Raw genomic sequence first — 27,593 nt, 5'->3', positions numbered from 1 at the left:
TTTGAGAGCTGTAGGAGGGCAACCTTTTCAGTGAACTGAAAGAAAACAACTGCAGTGAAGAGGACCGTTTCATTCTTACCTTTATAGTCTGAAAAGTCCATTCAGGATACTATATAGTCAGCAATGTATAATATGAAGATGCTAACAGTAAAGCCGTTAGTAAATGGTTACCATAGTGTAGATGGGTGATATGTAGGGCTGGGACAATAAATCGCTGCATCTGAAATCGATTAAGCTCAGAATCGATTCCAGAGAGAATCACAATGCATTCTGAAATCCACGATCCATGAATCCATTGCATCTTTTCATTGTCCCAGCCCTAACGATCTGATTTTATATTGTGATCGATCTTGAAGACATCCATGATTGGTTTCATATGGATTACTTTATTACAGAATATTTGTTTTTGATAAGACTTGCTTAGTTTAAAAGTAGACATGTCAAGCTTTCTATAGATATATCTCTCATGCCTCATTGTTGAGTATTTGCTGAGTTACAGTTAATTTAAATGACGCGTTTCTAAATGAAGATCACTGCAGACCAAGGCTGCAGACAGCGCACCCTGTTTGTTTTCTTTATTTTATAAATGCACAAAGTTTTGTTTTTATTATGTGTATACAAATAAAAGTAGACCCTTTACAGATTCGATTGATGTATTGCTCTTATCTGTACGATCAAAACTGAAAGTGTAATTTAAGTTATTTTCGGCCTTATCAGGAGATTATGCCACAAAACGCATATCTGCGTTTGTCGACCCCTAAGGGTTAAAGACACTTTTGACAACTGATTGTTTTTTTTTTTTTTTTTTTTTGTCTTTTAATCATGCAAATAGATTCATAGAAGGCATAGGGTTGTTCCATTCTGGATATTCTCAATAGTATATCTCAAAAATGGGAAGATTACGATTCAGATCATAGATCATGCTTGTGTTTTATAAATTCATTATATGATATTTTGGGAAGATCGCCCTACCCCGACCATGCACTGATCTACATTTTTAATGACTAATTCCATTTGGCAATTTTTCACAATCAAACAACATTTTAGAAAATGATTGCAATTCAGTTTGTGTCCAAGTCCACAACAGAGATTGGCTGAAATACAACTGCATCTCTAGTAAAGAGGTTGCATGCTGTGTTCATCAAATCAATTACACGACACTGCAAATAAGAACATTAACCCGGAGTTTAGGAATGTACAGTGTGAAAATAATAAGTGTATGAATTAGAGGTCGATCGATGGTGGATTTTACCGATACCGATAGCTAGGTTGGACCACACTGGCCGATACCGATTAATCAACCGATAGTTTTTAAAATGGATACTAAACGAAAACTAAAACTGTGCTTTACTATTTTTTAAAAAGCAGTAGCAGTACTGAACCATACTTTGTAAATGAATAAACATATTTAAGTTAATTATTATATTGATCATTAAAGTTATTTCATAGTTTACTAATGTTAAAAAAAAGAAACTTTAAAGTGTAAAAATGTAGCCTATTAGTGATAGTAAATGTTGAAATGAACACACTAGGAACAATACTTCTACAGCTTTCATTAATATTACAAATGGACTCTTATTGTTAAGTATTACCATCTAATTTCAACAGTCATGCTTAAAGATGGCCATCTTTAAATATCTACAGTACCCAAGGCCAAAGTATTAAAATTACATACATAGATTATTGACATTGTATGTGTACTCTGACACTTTATTTGCTTCCATTTTAGAACACTGCATGATTATCTAATCAAAATATTATAATAATAATAATAATAATAATAATAATAATAATAATAATAATAATATTATATTATATTATATTATATTATATTATATTATATTATATTATATTATATTATATATGTTTGTATATGTAAGTCACACACTGGGCAAAAGCGCAGCGCTGTGTCTAGGAGAAGTCACACACCAGACGCGTCACGTTCAATTCAAGCAGCGGTCTAAAACTGTTTATTTAATCACCAAACAGAGTTTGCTTCAAGAATGAACAATGTGACATAAATGAGTGTGAAGTTTGGTGTTTAGAAAAACGAGAAAGTGCTATCTGTATTACAGCTCTCTATATGAAGCATACAGACTGTAATAGAGCCACAGAAAGAGTGTGAAATGTGAAACAAGATAACCCAGGATTACGTAGGGTTTAAAATGACCAAGGGTTAACTAAGTCCTAATTTCTGTGAGTGAGTTGCACCAAAGGTTCAAGAGATATGAAATATTGCAAAAATTACTTTTACATTTATTTATTTATTTATTTTTGCTTGACAGTATCCTTCTCCATTCAATTTCATTGTGTGGAAAAAGAGCAACAGGAAAAACACTCTGCAAAATATCTCCGTTTTACATGAGAAAAAAAAAAAAAAAAAAAAAAAAAACCGTTCTTTTTGGAGTAAACTACACCTATAAGGCAACACTGGAAACAAATTTGGCTGCATGTGCCAACGTCTTTTAACAAAAATTAGGTAGTGCGTGGCAGCACATTTGGAATGGATTAGAGGGGCATTTAAACTAGTTGTTAGATGTGGCTTTAAAAATACAACTTGCGGCATGTGGCTTTTGTTTGTATGACTCACACACACACACATACACACAGGTCTGTCTGATACACACCTTGAAAACAGCATAAATGCAAGGAGAAAACTTTTGACTCATGGGCCATGTCAACAAATGACAAATACTGGATAACCTGCCTCCACACAGACCCATGAAAACAATGGCTTCCGTCTGAGCAGAATGAGGCCATGGGAAGGAGGGGTTGAAGCTCTCATAAGCCTTGCTGGAAACTCGCAGTCATTAATCTGATTAATGTATACGAGACTGCAGAGCGTCTACAATATTTCAACTTCAAAAATGCCCATTAATCCAGGCATACTTTTTCCAACAAGGGCATTCTTTCCAACAGGATCTGACTTCCGTGCAACTGGCAAACAACATTGTTAGGGGAAACTAAATGCCAGATAGACAATACAAATAGCAAGGCCAGATTATTCTCATGAGGGAAATCATGGAATCCAAATGATCGCAAATTGTAAAAAAGATTAGTGACCTATTTATCGGCCACACCGATTAATTGCACAATATTTGGCCATTTTGAGATTAGTGCACTGGAATATACAGTAACGTTGCCCACTCTGGTCAATAAAGTGAGATTTCACTATTGTGCAAGTATATAAAGATTGTTGTCAGTAGGGATGCACGATAAATATCACACAATATTTAATGCGCATCTTGTCAGTAAAGCCGGTTCTGTAATCAGTGGTAAATCTCTACACGTAGGTGCTTTCACGTGGAGCAGCATTTACTACACAGAGCCGTTGTTCACTGACAAGCCACAAAAAAAACCATGATCATATTTTGCACAGCTTGTCAGTGAACAACGGCTGTGTGTAGTAAATGCTGCTCCACGTGATAGCATGCATGTGTAGCGATTTACCGCTGATTACAGAACCGGCTTTACTGACAAGATGTGCATTAAATATTGTGTGATATTTATTGTGCATTCCTAGTTGTCAGTATATAATTTTTTTTTTTGCATAAATATTTTAATTTCTTTTCAGCAAAGTTTTCCTTATTTGACATTAAATTAGCCAGACATCTAGGCATCAACATTATCTATTGAGAAACCCATACTGGTTGACCACTAAAAGCGATGCAACAAAATTCACACTTTTCTTGTCTATCCTATGCTTGGGAAAAAAAAAAAAAACCTTGCTACGAGTTCTGTGCTAGACTAACTGAGACTTGTCATGGCACTTGTACACTGTTGTTGTTCTCTCGTTGGTCTGATTGCTTCTATTGTTCTCATTTGTAAGTCGCTTTGGATAAAAGCGTCTGCTAAATGATTAAATGTAAATGTATTGCATATATGTATGGAAATACAGAGTATTTAACATTTGCAAAACCAGAGAGAAAGAAGCTTAAAATTAGGAACTTACCACAAGCAAAGGAGAATGTTAGAAATTAGAGGTGCTTTGCCCAAGAAAACGGCCTCTTCGGTGGCCCTGTGAGAGGAAGATGATGTTAGGTTTTTGTCAGGTTTTAGTAAGCCAGAGAAGATGTACTGTAAGCAGCAGAAATAGTCTCCTGGTCCTCTTGCGATGGCAATACGGTAAAGAAAGCAGAAGGTTAATATAAACCCAGGCACTCAAAGGTGGCACATTCTGAGATGGACAGTCAAATGCCACACATAGAAGACCTGAAGAGGCAATCATGAGGACACTGGAAAACATCTTGACTATGCGATACTGGCCCCAAACCTGACCTAGCGTAAGTCAACACCTCGCTCAAGGAATGTCCCGGGTTCAATAGAAGTTAAGCTCTATGGTCAACATGTGTGGTATGATTACAACAGAAAATATTTCATCTAAAAAAAAAATAGTAATGCACTTACAATAAACAAGTTTAGAACAACACGTCATTACCAAAAAGAGACTGTTCATGCAGAGGAAAATCCACCCATACATAACCAGATGTTCATACATCTAGAAAAGCAATTCCACCACTATGCAGGTCAATTTTGGAAGTCAAACTATATAGCTTAAATAACACATTTTTTGTACTGAAGGATTAATACAACTTCTTTACCAATAATACTGAAAGCTAATTAAATATTTTTGATGATGAACATCAACGTCACAAATGCAATCCATAAAACATTCTATTTAGACACTGAGAAATAAATTTATAAAAAAATTAAAATCTAGAATTTAGTACATTTAGAAACACTGAAATTTAGATTGTCAACATTTACACTGAAACGATGGGTTGATTAATTTCTTGTGACAGTAAAGCTGAATTTTCAGCAACCATTACTCCAGTCTTTAGTTTCACAATCATTCTAACATGCTGATCTGGTGCTGTATTATTGGTACTAAATTACTAATAATGGTTCTTATTGTCATTGTTGAAAACAGTTTTTGCTGCTTAAAGGTGCTGTATGTAAGTTTTTGACTCTACTAAAGAATAAAAATACCATAATATGTTTGCAGCTATTTAAGAAACATGCTAAGTTAACATATTGTTTATCTGAAAGACAATGCTACAGTCAGTTATTCTCCTTTGAAAATGTGCGTTCCGGGCCGGATTGTCTGTCTCTGTTTTGGTTTGTGAAACCCAGTTTACCCAACTGTATTTCGGCACCCCAGGTTGCCAGTTGCCGGAAAGCACAGCATATTTAATTTCATTCATCATCAAGTGCGCTCGTTCCTGTTGGTGACGTCAATCTGGCAACCTGTGTGTGCGTCAAATCTGAGGAGGAGGGGCACGTACATGAGAAGTACGTATGCGGCATACGCTCTTCTGTGTCAGCCGCACCACAAGGATACGTTTTTTTACACATATTTACGCGTTGGTTTGAATGAAAATCATCACGCCATCTGCATACTGCTCAGAATTGCCAAAATGGCGCTACGCTGCTTTGGAGAGACATAGAGGAGAGGAATTGTTGAATAAAGTCATTATTTTTGTTTTCTTCGTGTACAAAAAGTATTCTCGTCACTTCATAACGTTATGGTTGAACCACTAATGGCAGATGGAGTATTCTGACAATGTCTTTTATACTTTCCTGGACCTTGACACTGTTATTTACTTGGCAGTCTATGGGACAGTCTCAAGCCTCCCGGTTTTCATCCAAAATATCTTAAATTGTGTTCCGAAGACGAACAAAGCTTTTACGGGTTTGGAACAACATGGGGGTAAGTGATTAATGACAAAATTTTTATCTATTAAATTATTAAGCAACACAACTGTTTAAAAAAAATTGATGATAATAATAAGAAATGTTTCTTGAGCATCAGTCAGCATATTAGAATTATTTCTAAAAGTTTATGTGATGCTGAAGAGTAGTATATTTAACTACACTATGCACTACATGCTGAAAATAACACACTTCAACTAATTATCACTGCGAACATCTGTAGCTACACGTTCCCTTTCCAAAATGAATGCCAGTATGGAATGTGACATCACCTATGACATACAGCACATTCCTGCGTGCTGTCAGGTTCAGGCACGCTGCTCTAATTAGACCCCGAGCACAAGACCGTTCACAACATCAGGCCCTCCCCTGCCTCTAAACACTCCTACACAACTAAACAAGGCTCCACTCGCCCCAGACAACTTGTTTGTAGCATGTAGCATGAAGTGATTTGACTACAAAACATAATGGATTTTGAAGCACTAGCAAACTCGAAAAGGCCCTCTGTTACAGCTCATGGCACATATCCAGGGCAGCAGGACTGAACTGACAGAAGCAGTGGATTATTTTACAGGGAACCATGGCCTAATTTCATAAATGGATGACTGACAATAGCAGCCCCACGGAGGTCAATGTTGTGCCTTAAGCTCATTTCAGAAAGTCTGTGAGAAGACTTACTGCTTATGAAAAAGATCAACAGATGTGTGGAAAATTACTGTCTAATACAGATGAAATCTCAACAGCAGAAGAGCTGACAGGCCATATAATGTCCATATTCACAATATTTGGCACAATTCACACCATATTTATTAAAAAATCATTTAAAGTTAACATTTATGATAAAATGCCTATGTATTGGCAATACAGTGTTGGGAAATATGACCTACCAGATTGTAACTACCAAAATTGCCAAATTTGTCAATTAGAAACTACTGACAAGTGACAAGTAACAAGTGTAGTTTTGCATGAATTATTATTTCATAAATATCAAATTATTGAGGAGTAGCACCACATTTTACAACCCAAAGGACAAGTTATTTTACTGACCTTGACACACAATAGAGTCCTCTCCATGTTATTATTATTATTTTTTTCGTGAAATTGTAATTGCAAAACATTCCTTTAAAAGCATAATGCAAATTATCAGAAAGTCTATTTAAACCAAAATGACACCACCAGTTTGAAAGATCAGCCACGTTTGTTCATTTTTCACTTAAAACTTTTTTGCATTTTCATTCTTCCCCACACATCTTCACAGGAAGACTGATCTGTCAAAGAATCCTGAATTGGGCACCAGGACAGCTCAATATAGCCCTGCTCTCAAAGGCTCAGTGCACTCAAAGAAAACAAAGGCAGTTCTGTTCTCCACCCAGCGTCCTCCAGCACCACGCGCAACAACAGAGATAGTTTCCTACGTTTGCCCCAGTGAGTTTAGTCTAAGATCAGTGAGCATTAATGAAAGGTCTCCATGACTGAATATAGCAATACAATACAAAAAAATACCTAGGCCTAAGACTTCAAGGGAACACAACAAAGCAAGCTGAATCGGATCACCAGAGCTCTAGCGGATCTGCAATTTAACTCTCTTCACTTAAAAGTGCGGAACCCTAATTACTAAAGACCATGAAGCCCTTGGTCCCAAAACAAAACAAATCCCAATCTAATATCTAACTTAAACTTCACTTCAACATTACATATACAATTCAAATCAAAATAAACTTAAATTAAAGTTATACAATGATCATGCTTCACTGAACCCACAATATTTGCTCTAGTAGTCTAATCATTAGGCCCTCCACCAGCCTTCATCTGAGATACAATATGATACATTTTGCTGCAAAAGGAGATCTACCTAAATGTTAAATTGCAAAAACACTGGGTTTTTTCTGCAAATAGAAAAACAGGGTTACATGATATTCTTATATAGGCCATTCCCATTCATCTGCAATCTAGAGCAAGAAGACAAAACAAATGACTTCTCCTGAACCTTGATCCTGTTTGACACTGCCAGCACAAACAGTGGTACGAAGTTTTATATAAATAAAAGGTTATATATTCAGAATATAAATCGCATTTGGGTGTTTCTTCAACTTTTGAAGTCCAGTGGGTTGATTTTTGCTAAAACTAACATTTCAACTTTTTGATATTTTTATTATATGAAGGTCACACAGGAACTTTTTAGCACGTCTTCGTTAATTTAGCAACTTTTCAATGTATAATTTAACCTTGCTCCAGACCCATATCTCAACATATACTACATTTAAAACTGTAATGATCTAAACAATTAGTGAAACAAATAATTTTAATATTTATGAAAATGATTTGTATCAACTGAATTTTGCCCCATAATAGCATAATTTCCAAAACAATCGACACTTTTGCCCCGGTAATGTACTTCTACTAGTGCAAATATTAATACTAAGTAATGATACTAATAATGGTACTTTGGCACTAATGTACTAATAGTGTAATTTTATATCAAGATGCATTGACTGAAGAGCATGCTCGAGTTATGTGACATGATATGTTTTAAAAAAAGTGAAATTATTATTTAACTGCATATAAAATGCTAGATTAAAAAAAAAAAGATCACATTATATTACTTGACACAATATTAAAATTTGGTGGAAATAACACAGTGGGGAAAATTACTTTAACCAAATAAATAAATAAATAACTATCCTGTGTATGTCCACGGTTGTGGACAAACTTAAAGGGATACTCCATCCCAAAATGAAAATTTTGTCATTATTCACTAAAAGCTCAGTTCATCTTCGAACACAATTTAAGATATTTTGGATGAAAACCTGAAGGCGTGAGACTGTCCCATAGACTGCCAAGTAAATAACAGTGTCCGTATGCTGTGTATGCTCTTCTGTGTTATCCACGCAACAAGGATGCGCTGTTTTATTTCAAATCAAAGCTTAATACACGTAGAAGCATTGCATCCTTGTGGCTCTGATGACACAGAAGAGCATACACAGCATACGGTGATATGTAGAGACACAGAGGAGACTGCTGGCAAAGGAATTATTGAATAAAGTCGTTATTTTTGTTTTCTTCGCTTACAAATAGTGTTCCCGTAGCTTAATATAACCCAGATTGCACGTCTGATGGCAGATGGAGTATTCTGACGACGACTTTCATACCTTTTATGGACCTTGACACTGATTTACTTGGCAGTCTATGGGACAGTCACAGGCCTCCTAATTTTCATCCAAAATATCTTAAATTGTGTTCCGAAGACTAACAGAGCTTTTACAGGCTTTTACCGATGGGGGTAAGTGATTAATGACAAAATTTTCATTTTGGGATGGAGTATCCCTTTAAGTGAGTTTATTTGCCAAAAATCAACAGGCCAAAGGCATACAGGTAATATCTGCAGTCTACAGACATTAACCCCTTTCTGAAACAGCAATGGGTGACGCTTCGTCAGATTTCAAGGGATTTGTATGACCGTAGTGTCAAAGGAAACGGATGTTAGATGAACACTGGATGGCACACAACAGGCTTATAACTACTGTAAATACGTTACAAAACTTGTTTATTCCTTTAATCGTGTTCTGGCTCTATATTCTACAATACTCTGGACAAATGAACCTCTTCACACACATAGGCTAACGTACTCGAGGCAAAAATGTGTCCACTTACGATAATCACAAGTAACGTATTCTAATACTGAAATCTACTTACTCGTTGTTTTGCTCTTCTTCAGGCGAAAACAGTTATGCACTCGATGTCCCACGTCGTCGTCAAACTCTCCCAGAGTTTCTCAGCGCGATGTAAAGTGGTTTATCTCCAAAACATTCGCATGCAGAGCGCGTTCAGAGCGAGAAAAGCGCCATGTGAGGAAAAGTTGACACCGTTCAGACACCTTCCCTTACTGCCATGGCAACCGAGCGGCGAAATAATATCTCCCGTAAACATTTACCGGGAGCACGGAGAAACACTTTCAACAGGTTGTTTTTAGAAACAGGCTCAGTAGCGTCAACAGTAACTCGTGGCGATTATTCCAGAAACAGCAGCAGGCCTGTATGAGGAGTGTTCACGGGTGAAATGAGATGCTGGGGCTCCGCATTATGCCCATTGATCCAATTACACGAGTTAACCCTTTCAGGTTCAAACAGCTAACGGAGGAGTATTGTAGTACTGGTACTTCTAGGGTTTTATGTACTAGAATTTTCTGACCTGAGTGAATACTGCTCTCATTACAATGTGGAAATTAAAATACTAAAGATAAATATAAGGCCTATATGAGGGTTTTACACTGATCTATATAATGACTCTCTCTCTCTCTCTCTCTCTCTCTCTCTCTCTCTCTCTCTCTCTCTCTCTTTATAGATATAGTATGCTAATATACTATAAACTAAATTCCATACTTATAATAGAGATATTGTCTATAATGGATCAGTTGGGTGTTACAGGCACTTAGTAATAATACTAAGAGCAACAGCGCCCTCTGTAGGCCGAGAAGATGAGATTCTCTCGTTTCAATGTCATTTCTCTGAACTATCTTCTCTACAGCTTTACATTTTTGATAGAAGCTCAAACTAATGCAAACAAACAAACATGTAAAGAGACAAAACATAAAGTCTAAAGACACTCTATTGAACACTCACGTGTTGTTATATGTTGTTTATGGCCCCGTCACTTCCTAACATGTAAAACACATCCACCAGGAGGTGCTACAGTACACACATTAGCGCTCGTGGAGTGGCCTTTCATCAATAAAAGTCTGTAACGTTTTGTTTCTTCATTTATTGTCTCCAGTTATTTATAGCAGTATAGCACAAATATAGAAGCGCTGCTGGAAACGAGAGAAAATGGATATGAGATTAATTAGAAGTATAAGTTTTTTAATTAATCATCCCAGTGTAGTTTATCACAGTGGCACTGCAAAAACTATTTTGTTTTTAAATTCATATGCATGCTTAAATGTTAGTTAAGTTAGATGTCAGTTAAATTAATTAAGTTATGTGTTTATTTAAATTGCTGTTCTTATTTTAGGAATTATACAATGACATTAATTGCAGTGTTGAGTGTAAACAGAGCATGTCTATTTGTTACTTTATCATCATCATCATCATTATTATTATTATTAATCTCATGTGCATTAAATTTAAAGGTCTTATTAAGACTTCAGGAATGTAATTTTTTGCTTTGTGGTTCATTCACTTCATGCAGTCCATTTTGATGTTCCCACCATGTAAGTCTTAATATATTGGATAAAAACAAAAAACAAAAAAACAAAATATTCACAATTTGTAAAGACAGAAATCATATTTCTATATCATATAATCATATAATCAATTTTAATTTGATGACACTAGAACAATTTAGTGAACACTTGGCAGACTTGAGCTGTAATAACTTCTAACATAGAAATGTTAGGCGGTTTATTACAAAATATCTCAGATTTTTCTTTGTTTGTCCTTCTCTCGTCATTAAAATAAATAAATAAATAAACTAAATAATAAAATAATAAATGATTACTTTCCCCCGTGCCCGAAATACTAAGCACTAATACTGCATATTAATTTTTAATAACAAAAAACCCAGAAGTTATATATTTTTTTGCAACTGTAAAGGCCTTTTCACACCAAAAAGTGAAATGAATAAGCCTCGGCCTGAAGGAAGTGCCTCTGCCCCTGCACCTCATTCCCAATTTCTCCCAACATGGGGACAGGAGAAGTGTCAGTGAATAAATGGGAAAAAACAAACAAAGTACCTGGTGTTACTTATTTGAAAAAGTAACTAAGATATTTTCTTCTAAAATTTAAATGCGTTACTTCACTAGTTCATTGTAAAAATAAGTAATCTGATCACGTAATTTGCGTTACTTGTAATGCGTTATCCCCAACAATGCCTGTCATATGGGTTTGTCATAAAATTGATTTCATGTTAACTTCCTCATGTAATCTCTCAACTTCTCACTGAGAAATGGCTAACTTTAATTCTTCCATCCTGTTAAGCATCCTGTTCATTTCCTCGCCACTGTGTAAATAATGAAGCTATATTTAACGAATCTTAAGTACTTGAGCTTGAACAGAGCATGTTTCTGACAAGATATGGTCTGGTATGTTTTTTATAAAAACGACAACGCTGGCATATTGTTGTTTAAGAATCACAGAATTCATGAATGTACCGCATAGCGGGAATCACCCCAGTGAGCGCAGGGACTTTTGTTTTGAAATCTCCTCAGAGTCCGAGAGCGGAAGTCATTGGCGATAGCGAAAGGTTCACGTTACTCGCAGGAACACTGAAGAAAGGAGGAAAAGCGGGTAATTTAGCGGATATCAACACTGATTTTATCTAGAAAGGTGTCATATAATCTGCAGACGCTGGTATCTCAGTATTCATCTCCCCTGTGAAGACTCTGGCGAGGTTCATCGTGGAAGTGAGTGAAAGAAATAAAGCTGCTATAGCTAACGAGCTAAAGGTGTTTGTCAAGCTGTTAGCTCCATTAGTTCATATTGGTTAGCTGACTTGTAATCCTGCCTGTAATTAACGGTCATCTTGATTGATCGATTGAAGCTGTGATCTGTATTCAGTCTCTGAACAATAACTGCGCATTTCGACTCGCCCTGTGGCTCATATTAGCGACAGAAATGATAACTTGATGTCCCTGCTCGCTGTTTAGATTTGATATGCGTCGATATCTGACCAGCTCGATTGATTATCGAGAAAGCAGATAAATATATTAGTGCTCTAGACAGCTGGCAGGTGATCTGTGAAATATCGTGTTCCTCCTTCCTGTTAAGAGCTGGAAACATTGAGGTGTCTGGCCCGCAGCAGGAAGAAAGCTCATTTAACGTCGTGAGAAGGCTTTTATTTATTTATTTATTTATTTACTGTGTAATTTTATTTACGTTTATTTTCTTGTATTAAATATATGAATACAGGTGTTGTTAATTTCTACTTTTATTTATTTATATCTGTATTTATTATTGTCTTCACTGTGGGACCATTAGAGAATCCATCACACACTCCTCAGAGGTCTGAGACTTAAAGGGCTAGTTCACCTAAAAAATGAAAATTCTGTATCAGTATTACTTTTTTCTTTCTTTCAGTCGAGCACTAAAGCCAGAATCTTGACAGCCTTAGTTGAGGTTAATTTTTTATTTAATCGTTTTGTATGTACAGTTGTGTTTCTCACTGAAGAAGGAAACAGGCATACACGTTTGGATCAACATGAGACTGAGATTGAGTAAATTTGTCAGAATTTTCATTTTTGGTGAGCTGTCATTTAAATATCAGTGGCTGTGTAACCATTCACTTCATTCACTCAACATTTGTTTGTAGGCCTTGTTCTATGTGCTAATGCAATTCTAATCCTTCTGCATTATCAGATAACATTTATTGTTTCCTAAATATGTACATTTAGTTTGTAACAGATTGTGTTTGTAGTTTGTCTACAGTCATGAGTTGTATGCAGATTAAATTCAGTATTTAGCAAATCAGTCCTTATGGCTAGTTTATGTTAGGAAGTGAATGGCTGAAAGAAGTCTTGTTTACGTCAATGATGATAACTTTAATAATACTTATTAATATAATAATCACTCAAATTCTGTGAGAATAAGGAAGTCCACACCACAACTATAATGTTAATGACACAGATGAACAGTATGGCTGTTGTCACTTTCAGAAGGATTTTTTTTTTCTAGCCGTTGAACAATAAAACATTGACCGTCAATCAGAATCAACACGACTATAAAAGGGCCTGCTCACATCAAAATTGATAACTGTAGCAATATCTATATTAGCATCCACATCAAAGGATGTTATCTGTTTATTATAAGCGTGTGCTCCAGTTGTGTTATCCCAACATTATAGTTGTGGTGTGCTAATCTTTTGTGTGTGTGTGTGTATTTAGATTCACTAATTTTGACTGAGCCATTGATTTTGAATGTCGATATTGAAGGTTTTCACCTCAGCGATCACCCCCCCCCCCAAAGCACAGGGTGTGCAGTTTTACTCAGGGGTTCAGGGAAGCATTTCCTCACTGCTTGTGTCACAATAGGAATCCCTCCTTGATGCCCGGCTTCCTCCTGAGCTAATCTCTTTTCAAAAGGTTAATGATTTGAGATGAGACGTCTAATGGATATAGCATATTGCATTAGTGCTGCATCACCGATAATCACAAGTAATGATGCCATGGGCATTAGAAATACGTCAAAACGTATGCATTTGTGGGCTTATAATTAGTATAATTCCAGCCACTATTGTTTAGCATGGCTGTGATGCGGTTGACGTGAGGAACAATAGATCAGTGTGTGATATAGGTCAATTAGAAGCACTTCAGTCTTCTTCTCTAGGCTTTATTCATTCTTCTAATGGAACCTTAAGGGTTCTCAGTAGGTCTTGCGGGTTTGTTGTTATGTTTTGTGTTGGGGTTTTATGTGGCCACAGCTGACCTTGAATGTGTCTGATTGCTTGTGAGAGTGATAATTTGGTGTCACACTCTTATTGGTCTCTTCTGATTTTTTGCTTTTTAAGTTTGTAAGTGACCCATATATGTCATCCGGGAACAGACCTGCATGTGCACATTTATAAAAACAACAGCATCATGTGCTTTGCCTGCATGCACACAAAAAGCTGGACAGTCCCTCATGCATTGCAAATTAGAAACCTAATATTGATGCACCAACAATATTTATTTTATATTGTTTTAAAATGTAAAGTTTTGGGCAGTTAAAAATTCTGTAAATGGGTACTAATTTGACTTTAGGATCTTTTTGTTCGCAGTGAAGTGTGTCCACGCTGCTGACATGTTTACCTGTCGTGGCTTATCCATTTGTGTGCACAAAATAGATGATAATGCAATCAAAATGTTTCATTGTAGAAGCAATAATTAAACATGACTAAAACTATTTTGGCTATAACGGAAAATCTTTTTTTGCTGTTTCGGTTGCCAAACTAATACTGTGAGATTGTTACTTGTTTCATATTATTTTTCTTAAAACAGTTCCCCATATTAATTTTAAAGGCAACATTGAAAACTATATCAAAGATCATCCTATTTACTTTCTTAATACACATATATACACAATTATAGTAGACTATTCATCTGCGATAATATATATATATACAGAAATGTAATGCCTCAAATTTCGACAGATGTCATAATTAGACAAATTATTACAATCCAAGTTAATTACAAATATTGCAATTTGTTATTGTCACAATGTAGGTCAGATTTGCTATACTAAGAAAAGGTTAAATATTGGCACCTATATTTAGCATCATACATTTACTCTCACAGTCGGCCAAATGTGATTTTGGCTAATTGTGTAATTAGAAAGGAAATTGGCAGATTTTTATCTGTAGCTAACCAATTATTCCACCCTTGGGTGAAGCCTGTTTCTGACAAAATACCCAGTGATAAAATGTGATTTCTTTATCTGTGGCACTATAGATTTTCCAGAGGTGAAGAACAGTGCTGCAGGAACCATTGAGCTGAATGTTCATTTGAACTGAATTTTGGCATTGACATTCACAGTGAAATATTTCTGCTTTTGTGAACTTGTTTTAGTAAGAAAACGTTGGTGATTTCATGATGTTTTACTTGATATAAAGAAGAAATAATGTACTTATTACACCCTGTTATTGTTTCAGAGGTGTAATGGTGGTTAAAACATAATCAGGTGGAATGTTTTCTTCCCTCAGTGTGCTGGCAGCAGTGACTGGCTCAGCGGCAGCGGTGCCAACAGCAGTCGTCCCATGAGTTTTCTTTTGGCCTGAGCTGTCTGCTTTGGGCTCCGGCCTGGTTTGTCTGGATCTCGCAGTCATGGATCACCCCAGAGAGAAGGAGGGTGAGAGGCCGGTGAGGAGCAGTAAAGTGGCCCAGGGACGCAGCGGGCACTCACGGCCCTCCAGCTCCTCCACGGGATCTGGGGTCCTTATGGTTGGACCGAACTTCAGAGTTGGCAAGAAGATTGGCTGTGGCAACTTTGGAGAGCTGAAGCTCGGTAAGAGAAGCCATTAGTGTCTTAATTTTTCACAAAAGTCTCCATGGAGCAACTAGGGGTGAAGTTCTTGGCTCAAAGGTGCCAAGCAGGAGTGAATCTCAGGAGCTCTGGAGTCACCATCATTTGTCAATCCATTGGGGAATGTTGACTTGAGTCATGTGAAAGTTCCTTAAAGGCGAAGTGTGTAATTTGTGCACTGCTAGTGGCAACAAATCGTATTGAAAAAAATGTTTTCAAAGAGGTTTTCTTAGAACATGCCTCCCTGATCTATTAGTTGAACAAACTGATTGGTTGAGGAACAGAGGAAAAAATAGCCAAAAATTGCTTGGTCTACGAAACATATTGTGAACACGGCGGCATTAGCCAGTAAAATATATATATATATATATATATATATATATATATATATATATATATATATATATATATATATATATATATATATATATATATATATATATATATATATATATATATATATATATATATATATATATATATATATATATATATATATATATATATATATATATATATATATATAAAATGTGGACGGAGCGGGCCGTCGCTATCTTGGCAGAGCGTCACCGCGCGTCTTTCTCAGATAATCGAAACTGGGCAAAAAGCTGGTTGCTGAAGCCACGCCCACCTTGCGCGACGGCAGTGTCAGCAGCGGCAATCCAACTGTCACTCAAGTGGCCACGCCCTTAATTATGCAGAACTTTAAGGCTTAATATAATTTACATGGATTAGTTATAAAAAAAAATTCACCCCCCTCACATTTGTCATGAATAGAAAAATTAGCTATATAGACCAAAATCATTGTTTGTACTAGGCTGTAAACATGCTTTTTTCTGCTGTAAAGTTGGGCATTTTATGGGATTCTATGGGATTGACTACCTTTTGCAGCGGCCAGTCGATGAATTGCAGTTTTAGTCACTTCCTTGTTGGCTTCACGAGAGAGCGGGAGGTTGCCGCTCGGTTGATACAGTAATACAGTACCCCAGTACCCATGACGCACATACTTGTCAAAATCTGCATTAATCTAATTGCTTTGATCTAATTAGATTTTCCTATCTAATGCCAAATTTACACCGCAAAGGTGGCTCAGAAGTGCTTCTGAAGTGGCATTAGGGTCTTTACACAGACTGTTTCATGTTGCTCATAAATGCATTTACACTGCAATTACAACTGCATACTTCTATTCTAGGGGTTGAGGTGGGTCTGAGCAGGCATAATAAAGTCTAGCTTGTATGTGGCATTGTGTCTTTTCACTGAATTTTGAGCAGGCACAGAGCAGCATTAACTCAGCTATGTATAGAAGATTTCCAATAATTGAAAATATAAGTATTGACCAAAATGTCTTTATTATTGCATTCATGTTTAATCCGTCTAATTTCAGTTGGTCACCCTTTCTTTTCTTTTTCTTTCTTTTTTTTTGCATTTTAGGAAAGAATCTCTATACAAATGAGTATGTTGCAATAAAGTTGGTAAGTACATTATTTATTATTTTCTACCCAGTGATTATAACAACAGAAGTTGATGTTCTGTTAACGTTTAGCTAGTTGTAACCACCTGAGCATGTCTGTGGACCTGGACTCAAACTGAAGTTTGAATTGTTAAAGAAAGCAACGTGTTTTAGAGATTTTAGGAACCTGAATCTACAGGAATATTAAAAGTGATATCTTGAATATGTCCCTCAGACACGTGTAAATAAATGTGTGTAGCTGGCTGGAGTATTTGTATTGTAAATGAACTTAATGTGAACAAATGAAATGGTTTTAATTGAATCTTTTTTTTTTCTGCCACTCCTAAAGGAACCTGTGAAATCAAGGGCCCCACAGCTACATTTGGAGTACCGGTTCTACAAAACATTAGGCAGTTCAGGTAAGATTATAATCAGCACCAGCACTGCTATACCCTGCATTTATCTCCTTTGTTTACTGGGATAATATTAATTTCATGTGTCTTCATGTGCTGTGTTTCATATTTTTGCATTCAATCAGTGTTTGCTCATTTTATCTCATCTACCTTTAGCCTTAATCTTTATATCCAGGTGCATGACTTTGTTTATACTGCGCCTAGGCTTTGTGACGGGGATTTACTGTTATTTTTCTTGCTTTGAAGCCTGTAGTTCCCGAACAGGTTTTGTAAGGATGTTTCCTTTGTATTGGATTGAGGATTTTTTCCCCTCTGGAGTATCTGACATGTTGAGTCATAGTTTCAGTTTTGATCTTACAGAACGGTTTGTTTTACTATTGAGCCTAGGCATGTTTTATATATATATATATATATATATATATATATATATATATATATATATATATATATATATATATATATATATATATATATATATATATATATATATATAAAACAGAAATGAAAATCTACTCTCTTGATACAAAATTCATGATTTGTCTCACCTGCCAGTGGTTAATGAATAAAGAAAACTTGTCAGCAATGATCAGATCATGTTAAAATATATTTAGTCTCTCTGTCAGAAATTCTACAGCAGTTTTTCATTGTAGATTTGTCTCTGTGAAATGCCACCTTACAAAAATGTCAAACCTTTTGTGATGTTGTTCCTTATAATTTTCATATCTTTTGTAGGCTATTTGTACTTTATTTCTTTGATCCCCCCCCCCACGTTTTTCAAGTTGGTGTGAGGCACAAATGGATAAGATATAATGTGATCCAACATTAGTTGGGTTACCATCCATGTCTTTTCATGCAAATTTTGAAATATTGCATGAAAAAATGCTAGATGGAAACACCAAGATGCCAATAAATTTTACTATGATGGAAACACATTTACTAAACAAATCATAAGTCATATAAGAATAATTATGTGATAAGAAAATATAAATTAAATTATTGCATAGCATCTCAAATGTTACTAATTAGTGTTTTATATACTGTAATGAGAGCTAAGTAATTTATTTTAATTAAAAAAAAAAACAGTAACTTATTAATAATTCTATTTGCATCTGTATGTAAATATATTCCATTTCAGCCTCAAAGCTGGGCTGTGTCCTGGCACCTCTCTGCTATAGTCCAGAGATCGCTCAGTGATTTTGTTTTGGCTTGTCTGTAGTTCCACTCTCTATCTTTTAGAATTTTTTTTTTTTTTTTTTTTTTTTTTTTTTTAATCATCAGGGCACCGTATTGAGGCAAGACTCAAACTAAAATATTTGTTTGCTCATGCAGTGGCTGCTGGGTTTGATCACTTCACACTGCACTTTGATTCAAGAAGTGGCGGCTCGGCGTCACAGAGCAGTGCAGTTACGGTGTTTCCCTGGTGACACAACACAAACGCTCTGTTCAGTGTCTGGTGAATGACAGGCCAGGGGGTGTGGCCTCAGACTCTCTATTCTTGAGATACGCACACAGTCATTCCTCAGTCAGCATCTTTAGACTGAGTGTATTAGCATAAGAAATTTCAGCAGCAGCTGCGTCAACAATACGGTTCCTTGTCATGTATAGCCAACTTTTTGAGTGTTTGCATTCAATAGACAGCTAGCTAGATTCTATTATCATCTTAGGAAGAATTCAGTTTAGAATGAATAGATCTGGGTGTCAGTCATTTCATAGGGTTCATGCTAACAAGGACATTTTTATGTCTTTTCCAGAACTTTTTAAAGCACACAATTGGGCCATGGTGCATATTGTTGAATGAAATGAAGATTTCAGTGGACATCATTTTATTAGTAAAATGTGCCCATAAAATGCTAATCATGGATTGAATATTATTTTTATGCTGCATGGCTGGACTGAATTTTGACATTGTGATGCGTTTTTTTTTTATCTGCCATTTTTCTTTACAGAAATGTAATTATGCAGTGACATGATACCGATTTGCAGTGTCTGCAGTTTTTAATCAAGCCAAATGCTTCTCTGCTTCTCACAGTCAACCAAACTGAGAAAAGCCTCATTTGACAGCCATTACAACTGATAACATAAGTGTATGTGAACAGAACTATTACTCATATTACTGTGAACTCTGTTTCCTGAATCAATACATAAATGAAATGTTAAACTAGTGTCATTAATTCATCTAATGTAGGTGTTCTTAGGCTCGCTTTAAAAACTGCAAAATGCGGGCAGTGCAAAATAATTGTTGAAATTATTTTAACTTGAGCACAGTGTTTTTAGAACAGCAAGTCGTGCACAAGATGCTGCAAAAGACATGAGATGATAGTGGATCAGTCAGACACATTTTTATAGCCATTGTTTGCATAGAAAACAAACCAGATTTTTTACAAACCAGTAATAGTAGTTTGCCATTTCATTATTACTGTTTTACAAATAAATGCAGTCTTGGTGAGCATAAGGGATGTGTGGGACTAGTCGATTAAACGGTACAGCTCCTACTAGTCGACACTGAAAACAATAGTCGATTACACGACAGAAAAAAAAAAAAAAACATGATTATCATCCAAATGACCATCATTTTATGTTTCTATCAAATTCCCATTGTTACATTTAAAACATTTTAAATAACAAGTTAAAATAAAACATTTGAAAAATAATACATTATTTTTTAAAAGTATTTCGGGACGTGAACTAGATTTTTACCTCATGCCTCGCATTAGTTTTCTTCGTGTCAGTTGTGGCGAGCTCAAAAGTGACCACGCGAAAGATGAGCAAGGTGTGGGATTATTTTGAATCTTTTGGGGGTTTCTGTCTTTTAGACTAGTCGACTAGTCGGATGCAAAACTTCCGTTTAAACGACAGTCAAATTAGTCGTTGCGCACATCCCTAGTGAGCATAAGAACCATTTTTTTAGATCTTAAAATATTAACAATCCCAAACATTTGAACAGAAGTGTGCATACCTACCAGAATACAGTATGTCTATTTAAAAATTAGATGTTTTTATATTAAATATTGAAAACTTTAAATATTATTATAGATTTTTTAAAATTTTTCATACTGATTTGGGAGTGACAATAGATTTTTCATTTTCAACTATCACCAGATATTCAGAAAGTTTGGCATTATGTCACCAATAAAAAAAAAATTAACACACATTATATCGTAAACATTTGCCCTTCTTACATTTGAAGTAGATGTCAATCGGATGTGTTTGTAATGATATATGTAGTTCGGGGTGTGTTGGACCAGAGGAGACAGGAAAAGGGTGGCAGCAGCAGCATCTGATCAATAATTCAGCACACCGCACAGTGAGCATCTATACGAGCGTCTCAGTAAAGCTGTGTGTAAGCCTACATGTCTGCCGCTCTGCTGGTTTAAGCAGGGATGTCTGTGGAAATGCTTTGAATGTTTCTGTGTATAAGTCTTCTTCCTGTGCCATATCTGGGACGGTATGCGGGCTGTGCGTCTCTGTACATGTCCCACAGCAGGGTTTGTGTCTCAGTGATGAATCAGCATTTCAGGAAAGGTGGCAGTCTGACCACAAGCGTTTCCAGGATGTTCACTTAGCGCTGTTATCGTATGACGTCAGGAAAAGCAGTCCGCTGATTAAACTGCCTGGCAGCCAAGCCTGTGTAACTCTACACCGGTGCCTTGCTCAGCTCCTTGAGCACCACAATGAAGTAATACGGAATCAGCAGGGTCCCACATGAACTCTGAAGCTCTGACCCCTCACAGGGGCTGCTGGGATACAATATGCAGATTCTGTTTTTTTAGAGCTAGCTTTTAAAGCAAAGAATAGTAATAAAAAAATTGTTTTTTTGTGAACATGCATTTTGTATTTATCTATGCATTTATTTATTTAACATCTATTTGAAATATTCTAATATACTGATGTGCTCCATGTCAATGTTGAAAATCATTTATTTCTGCTTAATATTTTAAAAGTGAGACTCTACCCTTCAAAAGTTTCTATTAATCAAAGAATCCTTGCATTGATAATAATAAGAACCATAACAACTGAGTACAGTAATAATTGACCACCAAATTGGCATTATTTTAATATTTATAATCATAATATAATGAGAAAGATCATGTGAAATTGGAGACTTGAGTAATGGCTGCTGAAATTTCAGCTTTATCACAAAATTTTAAAACCGTAAATTGTAATAAAATTTCACCCAAATAAACCAAATAAATGCAGCTTTGGTGAGCATAAGAGACTTCTTTCAAAAACATTAAAAACTTTTCAATATTAACTCTTAATTACTTGTTGTGTATATACTTTTTTATTTTATTTATTTTTTTCGGAGAGAGCTTTTGTTGCAAATATGATCTCTTTGACTTTTGTCATATTACATTATAATTTAAGACTTTTTCAAAATAAAATATCCAAAAACAACCAGCACAGTGTGATAAATTTCATGCAGTTGTGTTCTTACGTTATCTTGAAATATCCCAAGGATTTGTAAATCCAAAGAAATTCCAATTTTATAAAATGGCTCGTCCCGGTTTATTGAGATAATATCCACGTTAACGGTTTCCGTTAGAAACTATGGCAACACAGTGGACAAAAATGCTGCTGTACAGTTAAACTAAATCCATTAAGGCTGTCACGAATAAAATAAAAATTAAATAAAAAATGAAAATTAAATCTGCTCAATGTTGCACCATGATTCTTTTTTTTAACAGTGTTGCACGATATAATCAATCACACCTGAGTCTGTTGAGTTTATAAATGCAACGGCCAATCAGAGGCATTCAGATGAGTCATCGCTGAAACACTGGAGTTTTGTTGTTTAGTGTGCGTGCTCGCTGACTGAATTCTGCTCTCTAGGAGATTCATTCACAGTGTATAGACAGCTTTACTGATTATAAGGGAAGTTTTTTGAGAGTGCTTAAACTCGCGCTAGACTTAAGTCAGTCATACTGTTCCATGACAATGTAAATGTTCTTTCCTCGCTTTCTCTGTATAGTTTATTCACTGTTTAAATAGCTTTGGAAGATACAGGTAATAAAAAAATTAATTACATCCGTGAACATGATTTGGACATCTCTGGATGGTGAAAACAACGTCTCCTATCACTCCATTCTTCTTCATAGCTGTCATCAAGCTTCGCCTTTGTTATTGTTTTGAAAATGCGACCTCTAGCGGCGAAAACTTACATAATGTGCCTTTAATCTAAAATCAGGCTATTGTGTCTATTTCTTAGGGAGCATGTTTATTTGCTAGACCCCACAAAGAAAGGACGAAAGGAAGTGAGGCACTGGGTGGTCAGGTGAAGGAGATGCTATTGTGACTGTAGCATGAAATCCTGAGGATGTGCTTCCCCTTACGTCCTCTACTATGCAACCCAAACCCGGAGGTCTACCCTCCCCCACACGTGACTTCAAGCTCTTACATGCTGTCTATCCCCTTACTTCTGCCCATCATGGCAGCTGGAGAGATTCTTAATATTCCAGGACACTTGATGTAGCTGATTGCGCCTTTGTAAGTCCCTAAAATTCAAAATGATTCCCAATGCGTCAAGATTTTCAACAGTGGCATAAGGAGCACCAATCTTTTGACCTTCACCATTTTTAAAAAATGTGAATTAGGGCTGCAATGACTAATTGCTAAAAATCAATAGTGCAAATAGTCTAGAAGTTGTATTATTGATTAGCCCAGTCTTTGTGCATGCGTTGAGCACGCTGAATGTCAGTGAGAACAAAACACATTAGGATTTTTTATTGCTTTGAAGTCATAGAAATGAATAATGCAATCGGCAACCGGCTCTTTTTTTTTTTTTTTTTCAGCCGATCTCTTTTCCGGACTTGCGCACAAACTGTATTGCAAGCATTTTCCAAAATGTAATTCGTGTGGAAATATACGAAGTCTGTAAACGGGACGTTAACAGAGTCCAGAGATGCTGAAGATGGACACAAAGAGGAGAAAATATTGTAGCAGGCAGAGCAAACTCATTGTTCACGATAAGCAAAATATTGGAAGAAAATTCTTAATATTGAATTGGGGTTTTATATGAATCAATCTCAGAGGGTTACTGACTGTCTTCAGAAAAGTATAGATGGTATTTTCTTTTCATCTTGCCTCTGTTTAATGAATATTAAAGTAGTATCGCTAGGCACAGGGCTGCTTTGTTTGCAGTGGTAACCAAGGAAATAAACAGCATGCTGTCCCATGAGCGCTTCCTGCTGTCAGAGTGAATTTGCGTTCTCATTTAGCTCGTCTGCTGGATTTATTTTGTGTAGGTGTGTTTTATGTAGTATAATTTCACAAAGCTAAACTCAGACCATTCTGTTTTCTGTCTTTCTGTCCAGATTGAAATTACATCGAAATCAATCTAATTTAAACCAGAAACTGCTAATGTATGCATTGTCTTTGCACATCTGTGCAAAGTTGATACTGAATTTTCTAAAATGTAACCATACCGGTCTTTCTGCAGTAGTGGTACTACAAAGTACAGATTCAATCCAGTACCCGCTGATAAGCAGGAGCTTTTAAATGCTTCCGTGCAAGTTAGTCAGAATCCACTCATTTTTCACTTCACCCATTTAGAGCAATACTTAATTGAAAAATATTTGAAGGATACATGCCAATATTTTTAAAATATTATTTTCTTTAATATTATTATGATTCAATTTATTTTCATTTTCAAATAGTTTAAAGGGTTAGGAATCTATGTGCAAAAAAATCAAAATATTGTAAGTAGTACACCCATAGTTTTGTAAGTAGTACGCCTATAGTATATTGCATATTACTGAGCACTCAAAGCACTAAACCTACTTGCGAATACGGCAGTCAAAAAAAAAAAAAAAAAACGAACTGCTTTTATCCGGCATGTTAATCAGTAATTTTACACATGATAAAAAAAAAAAGTGCACTTAATTTGCTTGGAAAATACTTGCAAATACGGCAGTAATAAAAAAACAAAAAACGTACAGTAGCACAGCCTAATAATATTTTGTCTATATTGAAAGTATTGCTCTTAACAAACGTGTGTTTTGTATCATTATCTTGGAACATATAAGCCCTGCCCGTCTGAGGCGTGCCACTTATGGCTTGCGCTGTTCTATAGTTTATTAAAAGTTTATTCATTCTGAACGTGTTGCGTGTCCATATTGCACCAAAATGTGACACTGCACTCTCTTGGGTCCGCAGCAACACACCCGCCACGCATGAAGTCGATTAGATGAATGCTTCTAGACATAATAAAAAAAAAACACTAACACTGACAAGCTACACAATATCGCATTCATAATCAAATGCGATTCATCTATTGAACGCTATATTGCTTAGCTTGTCAATGATTTACTGTTTTTTGTATTAAATGCATCTGAATAATTTCCAACTGAATGCACGTGATGGAGATTTAGCGGTACTATTAATCACAGAACCGGCTTTACTGTCGAGATGCGCATGGCAATCACATGTGATTTACCATGCAGCCCTTGTTTGTTGTTCACAAATTACAAAGTAGATGAGGAAAACTAGGGACCTAAGAACTCTGCGAATATCGCATTTTGTGTAAAATTAAAAACTGATTTTTCAATACCGACCAGATTCAATACTGATTTTGGCGGAAGCTCAACTTTTAAAAAATGGAGTTTATTGCTTTTCGGAACCCAACTCTTCATATATACCCGTGCGACTTAAGACTGGTTTTGTGGTACACGGTCACATATATTACTATAGGGTGCCAGACGTGATCCTTGTCTTTTATTGTCACCGTAATTAAATTAAAAATGTCCTGAAATATGATCACTGAAAAAAAGTGGGAACCCTAAAAGTGCATTTGATTATGATTTATTTACTATACTAATAAATTTACTGTATTATTGTAGTGAAAAATCAAATTTATTCAACCCTTTTGACCTGCAAGACATTTTGCTGAGATGAACAAAAATTTCTGAAAACATTTCAAACCAACGCATCAGTAAGCTATTACAGAAAGTTTATTAATACACATTTTAGGATGTAAAGTTGATGAAAAATTAATAAAAGTCCAATTGCCTCAACCCCCCAAGAGAATCTTTTCTTGTTTTAACATCATATGTATTTGCAGAATATAATGTATATTGATGGAGCTTACATGGCGAACCCCCCCCCCCCCCCCCCCACCTCGGACAATCTGGTTACCTTTCTTTGTTTCTCACACCTAAGTATTCACCCCTCATCAACCGTGTGAAGCCATCAATGAGGACCATCAAAGTGTGGCCAACTGGAGCAGACTCTTTACTTCAGGACAGGTTTCAACACACGGACTAGAGTATGCTTGCTTCTCAGGCTGCCTGTGGCTCTCACACGGACATTGATATCTATACCTCCTCTGTACTGGATTACATCAACACCACCATTGACAGTCTTACAACAGAAAAACAGATCACAACGTACCCTGATCAGAAGCCATGGATGAACAAGGAGGTGCGACTCCTACTGAAAGCCCGCAACACTGCCTTCAGATCAGAAGATGCTCAGGCCTACAGCAAATCCGGGGCTAACCTGAGGAGGGGCATCAAAAAGGCCAAGTACTGCTACAAGCTAAAGGTAGCAGAGCACTTTTCCAACTCTGACCCCCGACGCATGTGGCAGGGCATCCAGGCCATCAGTGACTACAAGCCAAGCAACTCTACTCCAACGGTCACAGATGTCTCCTTCCTTAACGAGCTAAATTACTTTTATGCTCACTTCAACAGCGACAGCAAGGAGACGGCCACCAAGATCACACTCTCAGCAAACCACCAACCCCTCAAACTCACCTCCTCAGATGTCCGCACAGCATTGAGCCGGATCAACGCACGCAAGGCTGCTGGCCCGGACGGCATTCCGGGATGTGTGCTTAGGGCATGTGCAGGACAGCTTGCCAGGGTCTTCACAGACATTTTCAACCTGTCCCTCACCCAAGCAACTGTGACAACATGCTTGAAGTCCACATCCATTGTGCCAGTGCCGAAACACTCCTCCCCGATCTGCATGAATGACTACCGCCCTGTAGCACTCATACTTATTGTTATGAAGTGCTTTGAGCGGCTGGTCCTAGCACACCTCAAGAACTCCCTCCCACCCACACTGGACCCACACCAATTTGCCTACCGCAGAAATAGGAGCACAGAGGATGCAGTATGCACAGTGATGCACTCTGCACTCACACACCTGGACCATAACAACACGTATGTTAGGATGTTGTTTGTTGACTTCAGCTCAGCATTTAATACTGTCATTCCCTCCAAGCTGACCACAAAACCTGGAGACCTGGACATTAACACCTCCCTCTGCAACTGGATCATGGACTTTCTGACCAGCAGACCTCAGCATGTTAGGTCAGGCCACACCTGCTCCACCACCATCACACTCAACACCGGCGTACCACAGGGCTGTGTGCTGAGCCCATTGCTCTACTCCCTCTACACCCACGACTGCAAGCCAGTGCATGGATCCAACTCCATCATTAACTTTGCAGATGACACCACGCTTATTGGCCTCATCAGAGACAACGATGAGACTGCCTACAGGGAGGAGGTACAGCACCTGGCCGCATGGTGCACTGACAACAACCTGCCCCTTAACACCAGCAAGACAAAGGAGCTCATTGTGGACTTCAGGAAGAATAAAGGAAGCATGCACGACCCCATCCACATTAAATCTGCCCAACGCATCACAGGGACCCCACTCCCTGCTATTGAGGACATCCAGAGAAAATGCAGTCTACGTCGAGCTCACAGCATTCTTAAGGACTACTCTCACCCTGACCATAGACTGTTTAACCTCCTTCCCTCCGGGAGGCGCTTCAGGACCCTCCGGACAAGGACTAGCAGACTCAGGAACAGCTTTTTCCACCACCACCACCACCCCCACACACCAAACACACACAGTCCTCACCCCTCCTCATCACTACATTTGGCTTACAAATAAACAAACAAACAAAAAACAGTTCACTTGTTATTACTTGCACCACTGTCTGTTCATCCCAGAGTACTAAATGATCCATTTGCACACTGGAATATTTTCAATGCACTTTTTACTGTCCATTGCACTGGTGTA

At 36.8% G+C, this 27,593-nt stretch overlaps 2 protein-coding genes across 12 annotated transcripts in view; one reads left to right on the top strand and one right to left on the bottom strand.

Moving 5' to 3' along the window:
• The window catches only part of LOC109109955 (protein kinase C and casein kinase II substrate protein 3-like), a 34,668-nt gene extending 24,840 nt beyond the window's left edge, over window positions 1-9,828 (bottom strand). The window contains exons 1-2 of one of the 5 annotated variants that reach the window (XM_042761017.1): window positions 9,406-9,828; window positions 3,953-4,018 (exon numbers count right to left, since the gene is read on the bottom strand). The gene's annotated coding sequence lies outside the window, so the exon portion shown is untranslated. The remainder of the gene's footprint in view (window positions 1-3,952; window positions 4,019-9,405) is intronic. The other 4 variants (XM_042761012.1, XM_042761018.1, XM_042761016.1 and 1 more) reach the window with 4 other exon arrangements.
• Window positions 9,829-11,883: 2,055 nt separating this feature from the next.
• Window positions 11,884-27,593, top strand: part of csnk1g1 (casein kinase 1, gamma 1) — a 44,685-nt gene continuing 28,975 nt past the window's right edge. For 4 of the 7 annotated variants that reach the window (XM_042761010.1, XM_042761009.1, XM_042761008.1 and 1 more), the window contains exons 1-4: window positions 11,905-12,109; window positions 15,379-15,680; window positions 17,130-17,170; window positions 17,498-17,567. In XM_042761010.1, coding sequence (XP_042616944.1) covers window positions 15,500-15,680; window positions 17,130-17,170; window positions 17,498-17,567 — 292 coding nt within the window. In that variant the 5' untranslated portion in view covers window positions 11,905-12,109; window positions 15,379-15,499. Of the gene's footprint in view, window positions 12,110-12,196; window positions 12,529-15,378; window positions 15,681-17,129; window positions 17,171-17,497; window positions 17,568-27,593 lie in introns of those variants that run through there. The other 3 variants (XM_042761005.1, XM_042761004.1, XM_042761006.1) reach the window with 3 other exon arrangements.

Source organism: Cyprinus carpio, chromosome A7 (assembly GCF_018340385.1).
Source record: "Cyprinus carpio isolate SPL01 chromosome A7, ASM1834038v1, whole genome shotgun sequence".
NCBI lineage: Eukaryota > Metazoa > Chordata > Actinopteri > Cypriniformes > Cyprinidae > Cyprinus > Cyprinus carpio.
Note: the sequence above shows the minus strand (reverse complement) of the source record. Positions and strands in the feature narration are given on the sequence as shown.